This window comes from Mirounga leonina, unplaced genomic scaffold, assembly GCF_011800145.1.
Source record: "Mirounga leonina isolate KUSES-001 unplaced genomic scaffold, KU_Mleo_1.0 Mir_115, whole genome shotgun sequence".
NCBI lineage: Eukaryota > Metazoa > Chordata > Mammalia > Carnivora > Phocidae > Mirounga > Mirounga leonina.
In genome coordinates, this window is record NW_023270268.1 from 37,208,713 (window position 1) to 37,225,408 (window position 16,696).

Here is a 16,696-nt window from a genome sequence, read left to right on the forward strand (position 1 = left end):
AGAATATTCTAACTTATGGAAAGACATAGGGGTCTAAGTCAAGTGGGCAGTTGATTTGACTTTTCTGTAGTAAGTGCATGAATAAGTCTGTTGAGACATAATGTATTTATATCTGCATTAAAAAGTATTTAAAGCAAAACTAAATTATACAAAATAATGACTCTTAAGTATTTGGATCTTTTGGATCCCATGTACTTGTGAAGGGGGAAAGGAATGGTATTTATCATTTAAAAAAACAAAACCAAATACCTATCCACTGTGGGTTTTGGAGTTAGCAGTCTGTAATAGTCATCCTAGCCCAGTTTTTCCTCTTGTTTTGTTTAACTTAACTCTGTGGTATTAACATACACATGAATAATCATCACATGCCCTGGCCTGTTGCTTCTTGATCACCTCACCTCTTCCTTGGGCACAGAGCTCTACATTCAATCCTTAGAACATATAGGACCCCATTGCCAAAATGACTGATTAATAAGGCTTTCCTGACACAACCTTCTCGTTTGCCTGTTTAACTTTCCCTCACTATTCTTCTACCTCACTGGGACTTCCACTTCACTGACTGTTTTATTTTATCCCAGCCCCTTCTCCCTAACTTCCCTTTTTAGCAAGCTTATTAATTCCATGGTTTTTCTTTCTTTCTTTTTTTTTTTTTAAAGATTTTATTTATTCATTTATTTGAGAGAGTGAGAGAGAGAGAGAGCACATGAGAGGAGGGAAGGTCACAGGGAGAAGCAGACTCCCCGCCGAGCAGGGAGCCCGATGTGGGACTCGATCCTGGGACTCCAGGGTCAAGACCTGAGCCGAAGGCAGTCGCTTAACCAACTGAGCCACCCAGGCGCCCTTTCTTTTTTTTTTTTTTAAGATTTTATTTATTTATGTGAGAGAGAGAGAGAATGAGAGAGAGAGAGAGAGCATGAGAGGGTCAGAGGGAGAAGCAGACTCCCTGCTGAGCAGGGAGTCCTATTTGGGACTGATCATGACCTGAGCTGAAGGAAGTCACTTAACCGAGTCACCCAGGTGCCCCTAATTCCATGGTTTTTCATTTCATTTTTAGTTTTGCCAGTACTCTAAAATCCCTCACCTGTCAGTCTGTCATAAAATGCACATGGATGAAGCCATGTAATTCTCCTAGATGAAACCATATAATTCTTGGATGAAGCCTGTTCTTTGAGGCTGCACCCTGAGCAGGCTGCTGAAGACTTTCCTCAGGACTAATCAGCACGATGAATATTTTACCACCTCCCTCAAGTGGACCAGCTCTACTACCTGGCAATCCCATTGAATTTCTCTGGATAATTCTCTGACGGGATTATTTCTAACCTCTACTCAAACCTCTAACCCGTTACCTTTCCCACTATAACTCACTTCATATAACCTGCCTTCCTCCTTAAAGAAATAATGGAAGTACTCAGATAGGAATTCCACCAGTTTTCCCATTACCAGTAAAACAGACCTGTAGTTACAGCCATTTTGTCTGTGATATTTCTCCTGCTTTGATGCCCTTCCTCGCATTTAAGGCCACCTGTACCAGTCCTCCTTTTTGGATCTTCTTCTTTCAGTGCCTTGGAAGCATTATTAACTATTCCTTCTCCAATATATACAGAGCCTCACTTTACTGGATCCAAGTCCTTGACTTCTCTTGTCTTAAATCAAAAACCTCTTGATCCTACACCATCCACTTGGCTGTCTTTCTAAATCTCCTTCCCTTGATAGTTTGTTAAGGATGTTTTTGTCAGAATATAATCCATGATTTAAAAATCAAATAGTAAAGAAAGGTCTATAATGAAAACCATTTCCTGTCCTCTTTAGCTGCAATCCTATTAATTTACTCAACAAATATTTTTGGAGGGCCTTCTTTGTGTCAAGCACTCTTCCAAGTTCTGTCAGTGAACACAGGAAACATGTTCATGGAGTCTGTAGTCCAGTGGTGCATGGGAGGGTGATGAGTGCAGTGGAGGGACATGAGGCACAGATGGAGAGATGGGAAGGGTTACAGTTTTGAACAGGGTGGTCTAGGAAGGCCTCATGGAAGGGGATCCTTGAGGAAGGATCTGAAGGTGAGGGAACTAGCCCGAGGCTTAAAATGTCACGGTTTATCAAGGAAGTGAGAGGGGCTGGATAGAATAAGCCAAGGTGAAAGTTGTAGGAGCTCAAGGTCAGGGAAGTAAAGGACGACTAGGTTGTATAGGTCTTCAGAGGCCATCGTTAAGTTCTTTGGTTTTCAAGCTGACCAAGTTGGAGGTTTTTAGGCAGGGAATAACATCATCTGACTCGAATTTTTAAAGAGTCACTCAGGCTGCTTTTTTGAGACTAGGGGGGGAAACAGGGAAGCTAGTTAGGAGGCCATTACACTAATCCAGAGGAGTAGAATGGTGGCATGGCAAGAGAGGAAGCAATGGAGGTTGTGAATAATCTGATTCTGGATACATGTTCAGTGGGAAAGAACTTCATGGTTTTGAACTTTCTCTTACGGTATTTTTGTCTGTATCTTTAAATATTAAATTTTCCTGCTGGTTCTTGATTTATCACTTTTATACATCATCTTTACTTCCTGCCATGACAGATGACAATTTACCTCACATGCCTCAGACGTCCCCCACCCACCCACCCACCGGGTTCAATAATTGAATTACTATTTTTAGTTTCATTATTGGTCACCTTTTTATACTTAGTCTTTATGTCTTATTCTATCATCTGTAGACACTCTTCTGACTTCCTTATTTTGTACACTGTCATTTGAGGTATCCTCTTGAGTCCCTTTTTTTTTCTGGAAAACTCTTTAGAGCTTTTCCCCTCCTGCCATAGTCTGTACGGGTAATTGTTTAGGCCTTTAACTATCCAGCTGTCATTTTGGGGACTCCTTTTTATCACTTTAGTTGGATCCACTGTTTCTTGGCTCATGCCTTCTTTTTTCTTAATTTACTGCCTAGTTTAATGGGGTATATCTATTTCAAGTAACTTCATAAGAGACATGAGATGTAAATTTTGAATCCTTTCATTTCTGAAAATGACCTAATTCTGCATTTATAGGTGATAGTTTAGCTGTATATAGAATTTTAGTTCCTTTGTTTTTGCCTTTTTCTCCTCTGCAAGGCTGGTTTTTTAATTCTGTTTCTCAATGTATTTCTTTTGGGTTCTAAAATTTGTTTTGGTTTCAGTCTCTAAAATAATCACTTTACTGGGAACTTGATGGGGATCTTTCAGGATGAAGGCTTAGGTTCTCCTGTTCAAGGAAATTATTACTTTGATAATTTCCTCAACTCAATTTTCTGGTTCTTTCTAGAATTACTCTGTTAGTTGGGTCTTGGATCTCTTGTTTTTCTCTCATTTTCTGTTTTACTGTATTATGCTTTCTAGGGGACTTACTTTTAACTCGAATTTAACCTTCAACCCCTCCTCCCTTTTAACTTTCAGTTGTCATTGCTGAGTTTTAGGAAAGCCTTTCTCATGTTAAAAGGTACCATCTCTGTTTAAAAGATACATGGTTTTTTTTTCAATGGATACTGCTTAAAATTTAAAGTTTTATTTTGTTCAGATTAACCTTTTTCCTTTCAGGGCTTTCCTTTCCTTTCAGGTCTTCCCTTTTCCTTTCCTATTTTAGGCTTCCCTTTCTTTTTCTTATTTTAGGCTTTCGTCAGGTGTATAGGGCTCTTTGGTTACTCTGTCTGGGATTAGTGATCTATGTCCCATCATGCCTTGGACTTGGGGGGAGGGGAGTCTTCATAATCTGACCATTCATCATTACAACTCCTTGCATTAGAATGATTTTGTATTGAAGTGGAACATGGCATGATACAAAAATGGTCACTGATGAACTGACCTATACCAAAAGGTATATGCAGTCAAACCCTTGGGGGAAATTGGTGAAGGCCTCGGAATATTTCTTGCAAAATGATCTTTATGATTGTGCCACCAAAGGCAAAAAGGAAGTGATGAATGTCATGAGGTACCTATTGTGTTGTAGAAGTTTAACCCTATCTTCCAAATATTTGAATCCTCCTTTTAAAGGAGTACATAATTTACATTGTTTTTTTTGTTCTTGTTTTTTTATTTATTCATGAAGGTCAGAGAGAGAGAGAGAGGGGCAGAGGGAGAAGCAGGCTCCCCGCCCAGCATCTGAGCCACCCAGGCGCCCCTAAATGAGTACATAATTTACAATTATATCCTAATTTTTGATAAATAAAAGATGAAACCAAAGATATTTTGACAATTGTTTTCCAAAGTAAAGATCTACACTTTCGTATAAACACATTTACTGGGGCACCTGGGTGGCTCTGGTGGTTGGGCATCTGCCTTCGGCTCAGGTCATGAGCCTGGAGTCCCAGGATCGAGCCCCACGTCGGGCTCCCTGCTCGGCAGGGAGTCTGCTTCTCCCTCTGCCTGCCACTCCCCCAGCTTGTGCGCGCACACTCTCTCTCTCTCACTCTAATAAAATCTTTAAAAAAACTCCACACATTTACTTTGAAATTTTTGTTCCTGTTTTGGTTGAATTCACTTTAGGTGGCCTTTTTCTGGTACCAGTTCTACCCACACACCAGTAGTTCTTACTGAGGTACTGCTGTAGCCTATCTTAGCTGTTTATGAGTATCTCTCAGTAAACGCATTCGTTGAGGGCAGGACCACATCAGGCTTGCTCACTGTTGTGCCATTCTTGCCTAACACTGCGCTAGTGTGGAGCAAACAGCCAAAAACCCATTATGTATCTTTCCCTCTCCTTTCTTCCCCATCTCCAGGTTGTGACCATTTGACTCCTTTATCACTTGGCGTTTATCTAAGATGTTACCTCTGTTTCTGCTAAAAACACCCTTCTCTAAGTTAACGTTAACTCACAGGTGCCCCTTGACGCTCAGCTTTGTTGCAGGCCCTGCAGACTAGACTGCCATAGCACTATATATCTTTAGGCCCTTCAGTTAGGATTGTTAGATTTAATGTCTATTTTCCCCATTATACTGTAAAATCCGTAAGGGCAGCCGCAATGCCTTTTTATGTCCTCACCACTATCTTTTTTTTATGGGAGTATAGTTGACACATAATGTTACCTTAGTTTCAGGTGTACGACACAGTGATGTGACAAGTTTATAGGTTACCACCGCTATCTTTTGGGCCATGAGCATTGGAGGCATTCAGATAAAGCTATAGCCGTGGCTGGCGCCACCTAATGGTGACAAAAGAGACTGATCTGTAATCCAGCTGGTGTCCTTGTTGAAATGGAGTAAACATCAAAAAAGTTAAGGGAACAAACTTAACATTCTTTCCCCAGAATAATCTGGTAATCAGCATTGCTGTTTTTGTTTTTGAAAAGTGTCATCCAAAGGATGATGTGTTCCTGGTTGTGTTTAAGAACTGTTTCTGGCTGATCTGTGTACACATGTATGTTTCCTTTTTAGCATACAAGTTAGAAGAACAGAAGAATCTCACTGCCTGTCCTGATGGAGCACTTTTTGAACAGAAGGGTCCAGTTTATGGTGCATGTCAGTTTCCTCTTGCCTTACTTCAAGCATGCAGTGGTGTGGATGACCCAGAGTTTGGCTACTCCAGAGGACATCCTTGTGTTCTTGTGAAAATGAACAGAGTATGTACATATTTTGCTGCTGCTGCTGCTTTTTCTAGTAGCCTCTGTGAAGAAGCTGGCAACTATTTTTTATCTCATTTAGGGGCGACTCGCATAAAAGATTAGCCATGGTATTAACTGACCTTTGGAAAATACAGAAAAAAACTAAGGCTGGCTCATTAAATCATGGATTAGGGAAGTACAACAGCGTCAGCTTTTCCCTTCTTAGTTATGTGCATTTAGGCATAGATGAATGCTTCAAGGGGCAGGTATTCAGGTTGTCATAACCAAAGCATGGTTTTTTTAATGTGCAGTGCTCATCTTTGAGTTTTGTATTGTAATATTTAAAATTCCATTGAGAATCTATAAGGTCTTGGTTTAAACTTTTTCTGAATATTTAGTAGCAAAGCATAGTTTTATAGTTTATGTACATATAATTAAAAAGTAGACATAAAAATAAAACTGCATTATAATGAGCTCAGTAGGGTGTTATAGTTGTAACCAAAGTAGTAGCATTTTGCTTTGGTATACAGAGGAAGTGCCTGAATTATATAGCCATTAGCAAGTTAAGAAGCTCATTAGCTTCTCTATGTGTAAGTAAAAATGACTTGGGGTTATTGTGCATCCGTATGTAATGAAGTGCTCTCTAACCCCTGTGCCTTACTGCTTTATAAATACCGTACTGCAGGGCTGTGTTCTGATACAGTTGTCCTATCGAGACCTGTAAGGCCTCCCGTAAAGAATGAGGTGGTTATTCCTGATCATTTACTCAAAGAAAAAGCAGCTTTTTAAGCAGGTGTAGACCTCTCAAGATCATGCATGAGTTTATATCTCACTAAAGTTGCCCTTGATGAGCAAATTGCTATCATCCCTTGGCACTGCTAAATGAAAGAACCAGCTAGATCCTGAAGCGCCCAGACTGGTGCCCCTCCAGCCTCCCCTCCTTTCCCCACGTGGACAATGACAGTTTCCTCATGATCCCAGGACACTCTAGAGATCATTCTGAAACACTGCCTGACACATAATAGGTACCTTAATAATTACAGTGGGATGGTTCAGCAAGACTTCATTGAAATGAAGGTTAACAAAATAAGCCAAGAGTAATGGGACACTAGACAATCTAGCTTGTAAGATGAATTAAATTTATTTAGCTTAACAGGAATGCCTTTTACAATTGCAGCCTTCCAGGAGTATCTTCATAACATCTAGATTCCTGGAAAATCAACTCCCAGTATAAAGTCAAGAGAAGTTCAGTTCCTTCTCCTATAGGACCATCCCTTCAAGTTTATTTTCTCTTTCAGTATGTCCTCTTTGAATGATGAGGGTCAGGATTACACCTGCTGATGGGGCATAGCTTTTCAGGACATGACAAGAAGACAACATATCAGGCCCAAGCTGGGATCATTCATGAGCTGTGCATGCTGAGTATAGCAGGGGGTTGAATCCCAGTATAGTTTGTTCCAAAGCCCATCACATGGGCAAGGATTGTTACTGCTGTTGATATTACTTAGGTTGCCACAAAACTTCTCTTTCCGGAGGAATGTTTACATTTTACAGGCATTTGCATATAAAATGCATGTAAATTCAAAACATAAAAAGATCCTCCCACAAAAGAGATGGGATAAATTGCCATGAAGAGTTAGTTATATCCACTCCATACATGAAAGTAGCCTCATTTCATACAACTGAACTGTGCTGTATTTAAAATGGGATTCTCCCCAGTGTATGCATTTTGTGGAGACATGGTAAGGCTCCATGGAAACTTTATGGAAACATGTTGAGGTTTTGGACCTAATACATTTTCCTGAAAAACAGTTTTATGCTTCTGCAGTTCTTACTGTTAGCATTAAAGGTTTGTTTGTTTCTTGTTTTAAGGGTAGCAAAGTGCAATACTATGTTTTACTCAGTTCTTCAGTAACGGATTTTTCTAAATTGCCCCAGTACAGTAATAAGACAGCTAATTGGTAAGATTATTATATTGAAAAGTCCATTCTAATCCTCTAAAATAAAATTAAAAGGCAGATGTAACAGTTTCAATACGCTGAGTTGGTATTCCTCTCAACCCGTCCACCCCTGGGTCCCCAGCAACAAAACAGGAGGTTCTTTTATATATGTTTGTGATGTTTCAATTAACCAGTTTTTCTTTACCTTAGATAATTGGATTAAAACCTCAAGGAGAACCAAGGATAGAATGTACTTCAAAGGTTAGTATTCAAAAAATAACCCAACTTCTTTTAAAGCTTTAGTATATCTTAGTATTTTAAAAGTCCTCTGTAGTGCCAGTCTTAGAAGAATAAAATTCCACCAAACTTTGGGTGTCGAGCCGTTCTTAATTTGCAAATGATAAATCAAAAAAGATGTGTTTTCCATGTGCATTGATTCACTTTTTTCTAGCTTAATAACACTGAAATGGGGGTTGGCCTTATAATGGATGGTGTCTTAATAGTGTATCATAAGATTTTTTCTTTATTAATAATACATAAATTGGTGTACAAAGTGGCATCTGAGAGTTCATGAAACATGGTACATTTTCCTTAAGGCAGTGGCAATATTTCTCCTATCCCTACTTTTTCCAGAGTGCTATGCAGTTTTCATCTCATAACTTCTTTTGTTTTCTCTCCATGCTGCAAGTGCAACTAAGACAAATATGTAAATGATGGGTAAGAGTTCTTAGGAGAAAATGTTAAGCTCTAAATTTAATTTTACTATTATTTTAAAGATTTTATATAGTCATTTGACAGAGCGGGAACATAAAGGGGAGTGGGAGAGGGAGAAGCAGGCTTCCTGCGGAGCAGGGAGTCCTGGGACCATGACCCGAGCCGAAGGCAGACGCTTAACGACTGAGCCACCCAGGCGCCCCTCTAAATTTAATTTTACTGTTGTGCAAAATTTAGCATTCCAACCCCAAATCTGTGTTCAAAGTATCTTACTTGAAATGTTACACTGAAATTACTTCTAAAGTTGTTTGTGGAGAAAACAGTCTTCCTTTTAGCCATGAATGGATTTCTTATTTGGGCAGAAATTTCTTGCTCAGTGGTTCTCAAATTCCTTCATGCATCAGAATCACTTGGAGGGCTTGTTGGGTACCATTCCCAAAGTTTCTGACTCAGTAGTAGTTCTGAGGTGAGGCCCAAACTTTTCTAACTGAAGTTTCTAGGTGTTGGTGATGCCGATGGTCTCGGGCTCACATTTTGAGAACTCCTGCTTTAATATCTTTAATAATTTCTTTCGAATATTTATTCAAAAGAGTAGAATAAAAAGCCAGGAAATTTACGGTTTCTCATCTGGGTTGAAGTATACATATGTGAACCGTAGGCAATTCACTTTACCTCCTTATACCAGAGTCGGGTCAGCCAGTATGTTACTTAAAACCAGATGCTACATCTAAGCTGAGCTTTTCTTGATAAACAAATCCTTCTGAAAATCTAAGCAGATTCTCTCATCTCTTAAGACAAGAAAACATTATGGCTACGAGAAAGATTCAGAAAAAGTAACTCTTTATTCTCCTCCTTGCTTGGCAAGTCTTTTCAATAGAAAGTTCCCAAGACTTAGGTGCTAGACTTCAGCCAGGTAGAAGTGCTAATTTCATGACAGTGTACCTGTATGTGGGAGCTTTTGCTTTGCTTGTGAGCAGACTAGGTGGATGAGCTTCGGGAGAGTGGCTCTGTGGAGCCAACACTACTAAGAAAGGAAAACACATTTTGGCCAGAAGGGCAAAAGCTGTAAACTCCTTTCCTAAGATGTCAGTTTTGTAAACCGTTGGCCAGTAGAAACAACTCCGTCTAACTGTTCCCTTAGGGTTTTAAATGGATTTTTATCTATTGTGTATCCTTTGCTTCTAGAATAGTTGGTGGAAATGGTAATGAAAAATCCTGATTGATGACTAAATTTCAGTTTGTTGTTTGAAGATGTATGTAAAGCATAGATGGGAATTTTATTTAGTTGTGGAATCAGTTTGTTTTTAGAAAGTTTGTTAAAACTGCATTGTACTAGGCCAGTCACAAAGGAGTCATCAGATGGAATGTGTCCATTTTAGAGGTGTGGCTCTAGAGCAGATGGGAACATTTACTGCAGATCATCATCATGTTTTCCATTACATTTGTCTATATCAAGTGTTCTTTAAATTCTTTAGTTGACTTATTTTTAAGAATACAAGAGAAGATATAAATGTATTACATAGTTTGATCTGCTTAAGTGTTTTACACAAGATACCAAAATATTGATGACAACATGCTCTTGGGCATTTAATTTAAAAACAAGATAGAATATTCAATTTATGTCTTTTTCAACATTTTATTTTTCTATAAAAGTGAATGCTGTTCATTTAGGAATATATAGAAAAATGCAGAAGAAAAAAAATTGGTAAATGCTACCCAGAGATAAACACTGCTTAGAACATTTGGTTTGTGTTCAAATCTTAAGGGTGGTGAGTGTGTAGAAGAAAATACACTCATTTTACACTCATTTTAAAATTTAGTGACTGTTAATAGATTCTTCGACTTAGTTGCTCCTAGTTTCCAAAGATGTCATTCATATACTCAGAAAACTAGGACATGTATGTTTCACCCTCAAGTTATCACTTTTCAGATATGCACTTCAATATTTCATAAAGTACAAGTAAAAGCTTGCCAACGTTTTTGGTACAAACCAAGAGAACAGTTAAGAGTCAGTCACACCTGGGTGATCTTAACTGAGCCTCAGTTCTCGTCTTGGTAATTGATCCTGTCCACAGAAGGGTGTTGGGCCTAAAAGAAGTTAAATGGGGTGTCTGGCTGGAAATACCAACTCAGTAAAATGTAATCCACAGAAAATCTCCTTTACATGTTGGGGAACATCTCCGTTTCTGTGAATTAAGCTCATGTATTAAGAGAAAATATGTTAAGCAAAAGCAATAGTTAATGGAAAGGCACTCATCACAGTGATTGTTTTTTCTTTATAGAGTACAAATGTAGGGTAGTGGTTGAAAATGGCTTCTACAGTTTCTCTTAGCTTTGTTATCTCCTATTCTTTCCACTTACCTTTGACCTCGATCTCGAGAGCTTGCCCATTTTGTGGGGTATCGTCATTCTGTGCGTTGTGCTGTCATCTTGCTGTGTCACTTGTCTGTCACATGTGCTACTCATCGTTACATAAGCAGAGGAGGAGGACTTCTCCTTAGAGGAGACGCTTAGTTTTGCTGTGTGCTTTGAAATTTCAAAATTTCTATTTTTGAAAATAGAAATTAGTGCATTTAAATCTAGAATTCAAGCATTTATTAATGTTTTATTTTAATTCATGCTTAGTAAACTTCCACCGCTCTTGTCATTGATTTGTCATCTACTCAGTGTGTGTTAGTTACAGTTGTTAAAATTAGTCCTATTCAGAATGTGTTACCTGAGAATTCTCACTGTCTGTCAAGAAGAATAGAGATAATAGCATGAATGAGTTGGATTATGGATGATTAATTTGTCTATTGGTCACATTTACCAGTTTTTTAAATACATGGAATATAATTGCAGTAAATGCGATTACTTTGATTTGCATGTGCTCATAAATTTAAGGGTCTTTGAATTGGTTAAGAGTTTTGCTTGGAGGACCTTAAATTTTTCCTAATAGTTTTGCCAGTTGCATCATAATTTCCCCTTCTGGTTACCGTTAGTTACTAATCACAGGAAACTTTTGCTGCCTCCCAGGCCTGAATCCTGCATTCTGCAGTGTGGCAGCCATGGTTTGCAGTCTGGAAGCACAGTATTTAAATCATTTCAGGAATATATTGGTCCCCTATAGACCGCTGCCTTCCTGCTGTCAATGGCTGGAGAACTGGCATTGGGTAGTTGGAAGGCAGGTAAGATTTTTAGACAGTGCATGAACAGATCTGGCTATAAGTTAGAAGGGACTCTTCTGGAAAAGCTTGTAGGCTAATACCAGGAAATGTGAGAAGAATCAGGATAGTTTTGTGTCAGAGATTTAAGCCAAGATTAACACGTCTGTTCTCAAAAATAATTATTGTAATTAATGCAGTTGGAACATCATTGTAGAACCACCATACTGTTCATAATTGATACTCCTTTATATATTTTTAAGTTGTTTTGTGGCCTAAAAAAAGAGGTTTCTCTTGTTTTCTCCTTTAGACTGAAAACACAGCAGCTCTATCAACTTATCCTCCCAATGGACTTATAGATTTAAAATATTTTCCATATTATGGGAAAAAACTGCATGTAAGTACTTACAAGTTTGTAAGTGGTTGTGACTCTTGGGGAACTGGCACATCTGTATTGAAATGTCACTTGTCTGGGGTAGGCAGACATATGCCCTGTGTAACTTCTGCATCCTCTACTCTGGTCTTTAACTATAAATGGTGATGCCAAGTAGAGATCCCACATCTACAGTTCAAAACTTATAAAATACCATTTTCTCTCTCTCTTTTTTTTTTTTTTTTTTTTTAAGATTTTATTTATTTATTTGACAGAGAGAGAGACAGCGAGAGAGGGAACACAAGCAGGGGGAGTGGGAGAGGGAGAAGCAGGCCTCCCTGCGGAGCAGGGAGCCCGATGTGGGGCTCGATCCCAGGACCCTGGGATCGTGACCTGAGCCGAAGGCAGACGCTTAACGACTGGGCCACCCAGGCGCCCCCCATTTTCTCTTTCTTTAGAATGTGCATTGAATGTGCACAGAGGTGAAAAAATAAAGTGGCTAGAGTAATACAAAGAAGTCCTGTAGACCCTTTCCCCAGATTTCCCAAATGGTAATATTTGTCTTACCAGTCTCCATTTATGTATAATTTCTTTTCCTGAACCATTTGGGATTAAGTTATAAACATGGTGCCTCTTTACACTAAATGCTTGTTTTATTTTCCTAAAAATAAGGACATTCTATTGACCATAATAGAGTTACCAAAGGAAATTAACGTTAAAACAATACTATCGTCCAGTCTACAGACCTTGTTGAAATTTTACCAGTTGTTCCAGTAACGTTCTTTCTTGCAAAAGAAAAAGTGTTTCCTGGTGCAGGGTATCACATTGTTACATCTTTAGTCACTTATAACCTGGAACAGTTCCTCAGTCTGTTTTATGCCCTGGTACTCTTCAAAAATGAGTACAGGACTTTTTTTGGGCCTATTTTGTTTATATTCCTCAATTTGAGTTTGATGTTTTTCATGATTAAATGTAGGTTGTACATTTTTGGCAAGAATGCCTGAGAAGAAATAATACATTTTCAGAACATAGTATCAGGAGGAATGTGGCACTGATGGGTCACATTAGTGTGATGGTAACCTTGAACACTTAACAGCCAGGTTTCTCTGCTGTGAAGTTCTTTTTTTTCTTTTGTAATCAGCAAGTATCATGTGGAGAGAATACTTGGAGAGTCGACACAATTCTGTTTCTCCCCTAGCTTTAAAGATTATTTATTTATTTATTTGATAGAATGAGAGAGCGAGAGAGTATGAGAAGGGGGAGGGTCAGAGGGAGAAGCGGACTCTCTGCTGAGCAGGGAGCCTGACACGGGACTCGATCCCGGGACCAGGATCATGACCTGAGCCGAAGGCAGTCGCTTAACCAACTGAGCCACCCAGGTGCCCTCTCCCTTAGCTTTAAGCATGTGTTGATTCTTGCCTGAATCAACTAATAGGAGTGTTCCCAGATGTTTTTCTAATTCCATCTTTCTTTCCTTCATTTACTAGTTGGCATTCTGCTCCGAGAAAGAGCTTTGCCTTCTCCACCATTTATTTATAGTCTCATGGACTCTTATTGTCAGTTCTATTTATTTTGATGCTAAAATTGTCCCAGATTTGGCCAGTGAGAAACCTTCAGGCTGGCTCCTGTGTCCCTTAGACGTGTTCCCACGATTCTCTGAGCACCTCCTTACTTTCTGGCACTACAAGATAGTCCATGTTCATCTTGTACTTTCTCTGCCCCAGTCCTGGAATCAGCCCCCTAGTTCCTTTTAGTGAAGGAAAAGGTCTAGAAACCACAGTGATGATAATACAGTTAGGAATATATTTGCATGAAATTACACAGCAACTGTAAGTAAGGATCTAGGAGATCTAAGTAATCAGTAAGGTAGTCCTTGGGTGCAAGGGGAAACTCAAACCCAGATTATAGAGTATCTAAAAAATGATAATGAGACCCAACCTATGCAGTGCTTACAGGAACATTCATAGCCATCTGAACACTTCCATAAAAACTTAAGTGAAAAATAAATGAGTATCCAGTTCAAAAGAAAAACAAAACATGTAATAGACTAAAACTTGTTTTTAAAACTTCAACTCCTGATAAAAGTGTAAATGAAGTTACCACAGAATTAGAATTCACGTATTTTCCTTCATTTGCCAGGTGAGTTATCTGCAGCCATTAGTTGCTGTCCAGGTCTCCTTTAATGACACCAGCAGTACCGTAAATGAAGTAACAGTCGAGTGCAAGATTGATGGATCACCCAACCTAAAAAACGAGGATGATCGTGACAAGTTTTTAGGACGAGTTGTGTTCAAAGTCACAGCACGCGCATAGTAGGAATTAGGGAATCTCCACAGAGCAAATGTTGTGTTGTCTGTCTTCATTTTGTATCAGCTGGACCTGCCATTCTAGAATCATGAGACCACCTTGGAGAAAGGTGGGGTGGTGGTACATGACACTGGGGTAACATGCTAATGTGCTTCCAGACCGTAGTGTTCAGTGTCCTCTCACGTAACTGCCTGATTGCCTCTGCTGCCTTTTGAACCACGTACAGTCGCCAGATGGGGGCCGTGAGCACCAACTCCGAACACGTGGGATGGGGGTCTGGTCTTATTTTTATGTGGTTTAATTGCCGAGTGTCTAAAGCTTAATGTGCTGTGCTATGTAAATATTTTATAGATTTAACACTGGTTAACTGTCATTTTTTGATGCCAGCCACGTTTTAGGGATAAAATGGTACCTGAACATCATCACGTGACTCTAGCTGCAAGAAATGTGGTGTGGGGAGAAGTTCTGTATGGGAGGAGGAAAAACAAAATAAAAGTGGATTTGAAAGGTTGACTTGATGTTTTGTAAAATTATTTTTTACATGCTGAATTAGTCTGTGGATCTTTTTGATTAAGAGCACAAACTTTATGTTGTAAACCATGTAAAAAATATATATACCGATGGGATTATTTTTAGTGCTGGATCTAAATCTCTCATAATAAAGTATTTTAGACCATAGATGAAACAGCATTTTTAAGTTAGCCACGATGAATATGCACCTAATTTTTTATGAAATTAAATTCATAGGATTTAAATTGTATAATAGTTTGTGAAATATCTTGTTACTGCTTTTATTTAGCAGACTGTGGACTCTAATAAAAATATCAGTTGTAAAATATAAAAACTTGGAACTTATTCAAAGCTTCAAACCAGTTTTATTTCAGCATTCTTTGACTATTGTGAAATATTTTCTCCTATCCATGTGTATTGGTATGATTCTTTGTCATAATTCTTTCTCCTCCATTGATAAAGGTGTGCTCCCTATATGATCTGTGGTTGAAGCCAATTTTTTATTTTTATCCGTAAAAAGGCCAAAGCTGACATTTTCGGTTTTCCTTGTCTTGGTGCGGGCCAGGCCGAGTGGGATGCAGGCCATCTGGCCCGGGAACAGCGGTCTGGAGGGAGCACGAGTGCACCACGTGGTCTTGACCGGCCAGACGGGCCTCACTGACCCAGTGGCAGCCTCTCCACCCCATGGGGGTCTCTGCCACGAAGATCTCGGTGATAACAGATCTTTGTTCTAGAAACCTTTACAACCAGGAGCTGTTAATAAAGCAAAGGTCTTGCGGCTTTGATTCCTTTCCGCTTTCTCAAGAGTGGAAAACCATTTTACAGATGCTACGATGCTAGAGCAATGTCATGGGCTGCAGCTAGAGCGCCTGTTAAGCTGGTCCACTGTCAGTTTTGGCTCTTGGGGAATTCATATTATGGCTTCCATTACATTTGCATTTTTGCGTCTTTGAAGTATAACAGATGAAAGTTCTGTTCTAATGAGCTTAGATAAAAACAAACTAGTTCTTAGAACACAAAACAAGAATGGAGATATCCCAAATGGGGCAGTGGGCTCTGGGATGAGATATACACAGAAGTCACTGAATGATAACTTGTACCTCCCTGGTTCAGGAGTTTGGGTATGGCTCAACCCCTGACTGCTGTGTGACCTCAGCTCACCTACCCAATTCCTGGCTTTTTTCTACTGAAATTAGGGGCTAACAACTATCTCAGGCCTGCTGTGTGCCAGGTAATGATGTGTCAGACTGAGGATACGGAGACAAAGACACGGGCTCTCGAAGACGAGAGGGGAATGGAACAGGCTCTGGCACAAGCTATGGCGTGATAATCACGGTAATGGCAGTGATGTGCAAGAGTCCAAGGAGGTGGGGTACTACCGCCCTAGGAAGGTCCCTCTCAAGAGATGAGTGTCATGTGGACGGGAGGATCGGAAGGAGCTGGGCCAGCGTGATGCAGATGAAGAGTCTGGGAATGAAAGGGACTCTGGACACAATCTCTGAGTCTGCATTTCTGCTTCATTTCACATTTTCCTCAGAACTTCACCAGACATCTTAACATGCAGATTCTTATTCCAGAGGAAATTGTTGGGAGATGGAGTCTCTTAAGGCATGGCTATGCTGGTTATTCGGAAACCACAGTTTGAATAACAAGGGACCAAAGGACTAAAGACAACCGGATTTGCATCCTTGGTGATTGGGCCTAGCACTAGTTTGACTAGTAGGCGAAGATTCAACTGTCAGTTGACTTGAGCTGACACTTAAATATTCAGCAGGTTAGGGGGAGAGGGTCCAAGACGGCAAGGTAGAAAGAAAGACCCTTAACTCCTCTCCACGGACATAACCAAATCTACACATATTTATAGAGCAGTTTCTCCGTAAGACTGCTAACTGGACAGCTGCACAACAAGATAGACTACATGGAGAATGGTAAGAGGGACAAGACCGTAACAAAGGGAAGCCCCAACCCTGACACTGTTGCAGTGGGGTGGAATACTACTGAAAGACTGAACAGATTGGTCTGCCTGAGGGCACAGAAAACTGCCATTTAAAAGGGCAATGGATATAAAAGTTACAGTACTGAAACTCTACCAAATGGAGGGGAGCTGTTGGAACTCTGGGTTGGAGGGGCTGGTGATCGCTACCATTGACATTCA

At 39.7% G+C, this 16,696-nt stretch overlaps 1 protein-coding gene across 1 annotated transcript in view; it reads left to right on the top strand.

The window, feature by feature from the left end:
* ATP1B3 (ATPase Na+/K+ transporting subunit beta 3) overlaps positions 1-14,886 on the top strand; it is a 44,566-nt gene extending 29,680 nt beyond the window's left edge. The window contains exons 4-7 of the mRNA XM_034996069.1: positions 5,388-5,572; positions 7,705-7,755; positions 11,662-11,748; positions 13,864-14,886. Coding sequence (XP_034851960.1) covers positions 5,388-5,572; positions 7,705-7,755; positions 11,662-11,748; positions 13,864-14,037 — 497 coding nt within the window. The 3' untranslated portion in view covers positions 14,038-14,886. The remainder of the gene's footprint in view (positions 1-5,387; positions 5,573-7,704; positions 7,756-11,661; positions 11,749-13,863) is intronic.
* The last annotated feature ends 1,810 nt before the right edge of the window (positions 14,887-16,696 follow it).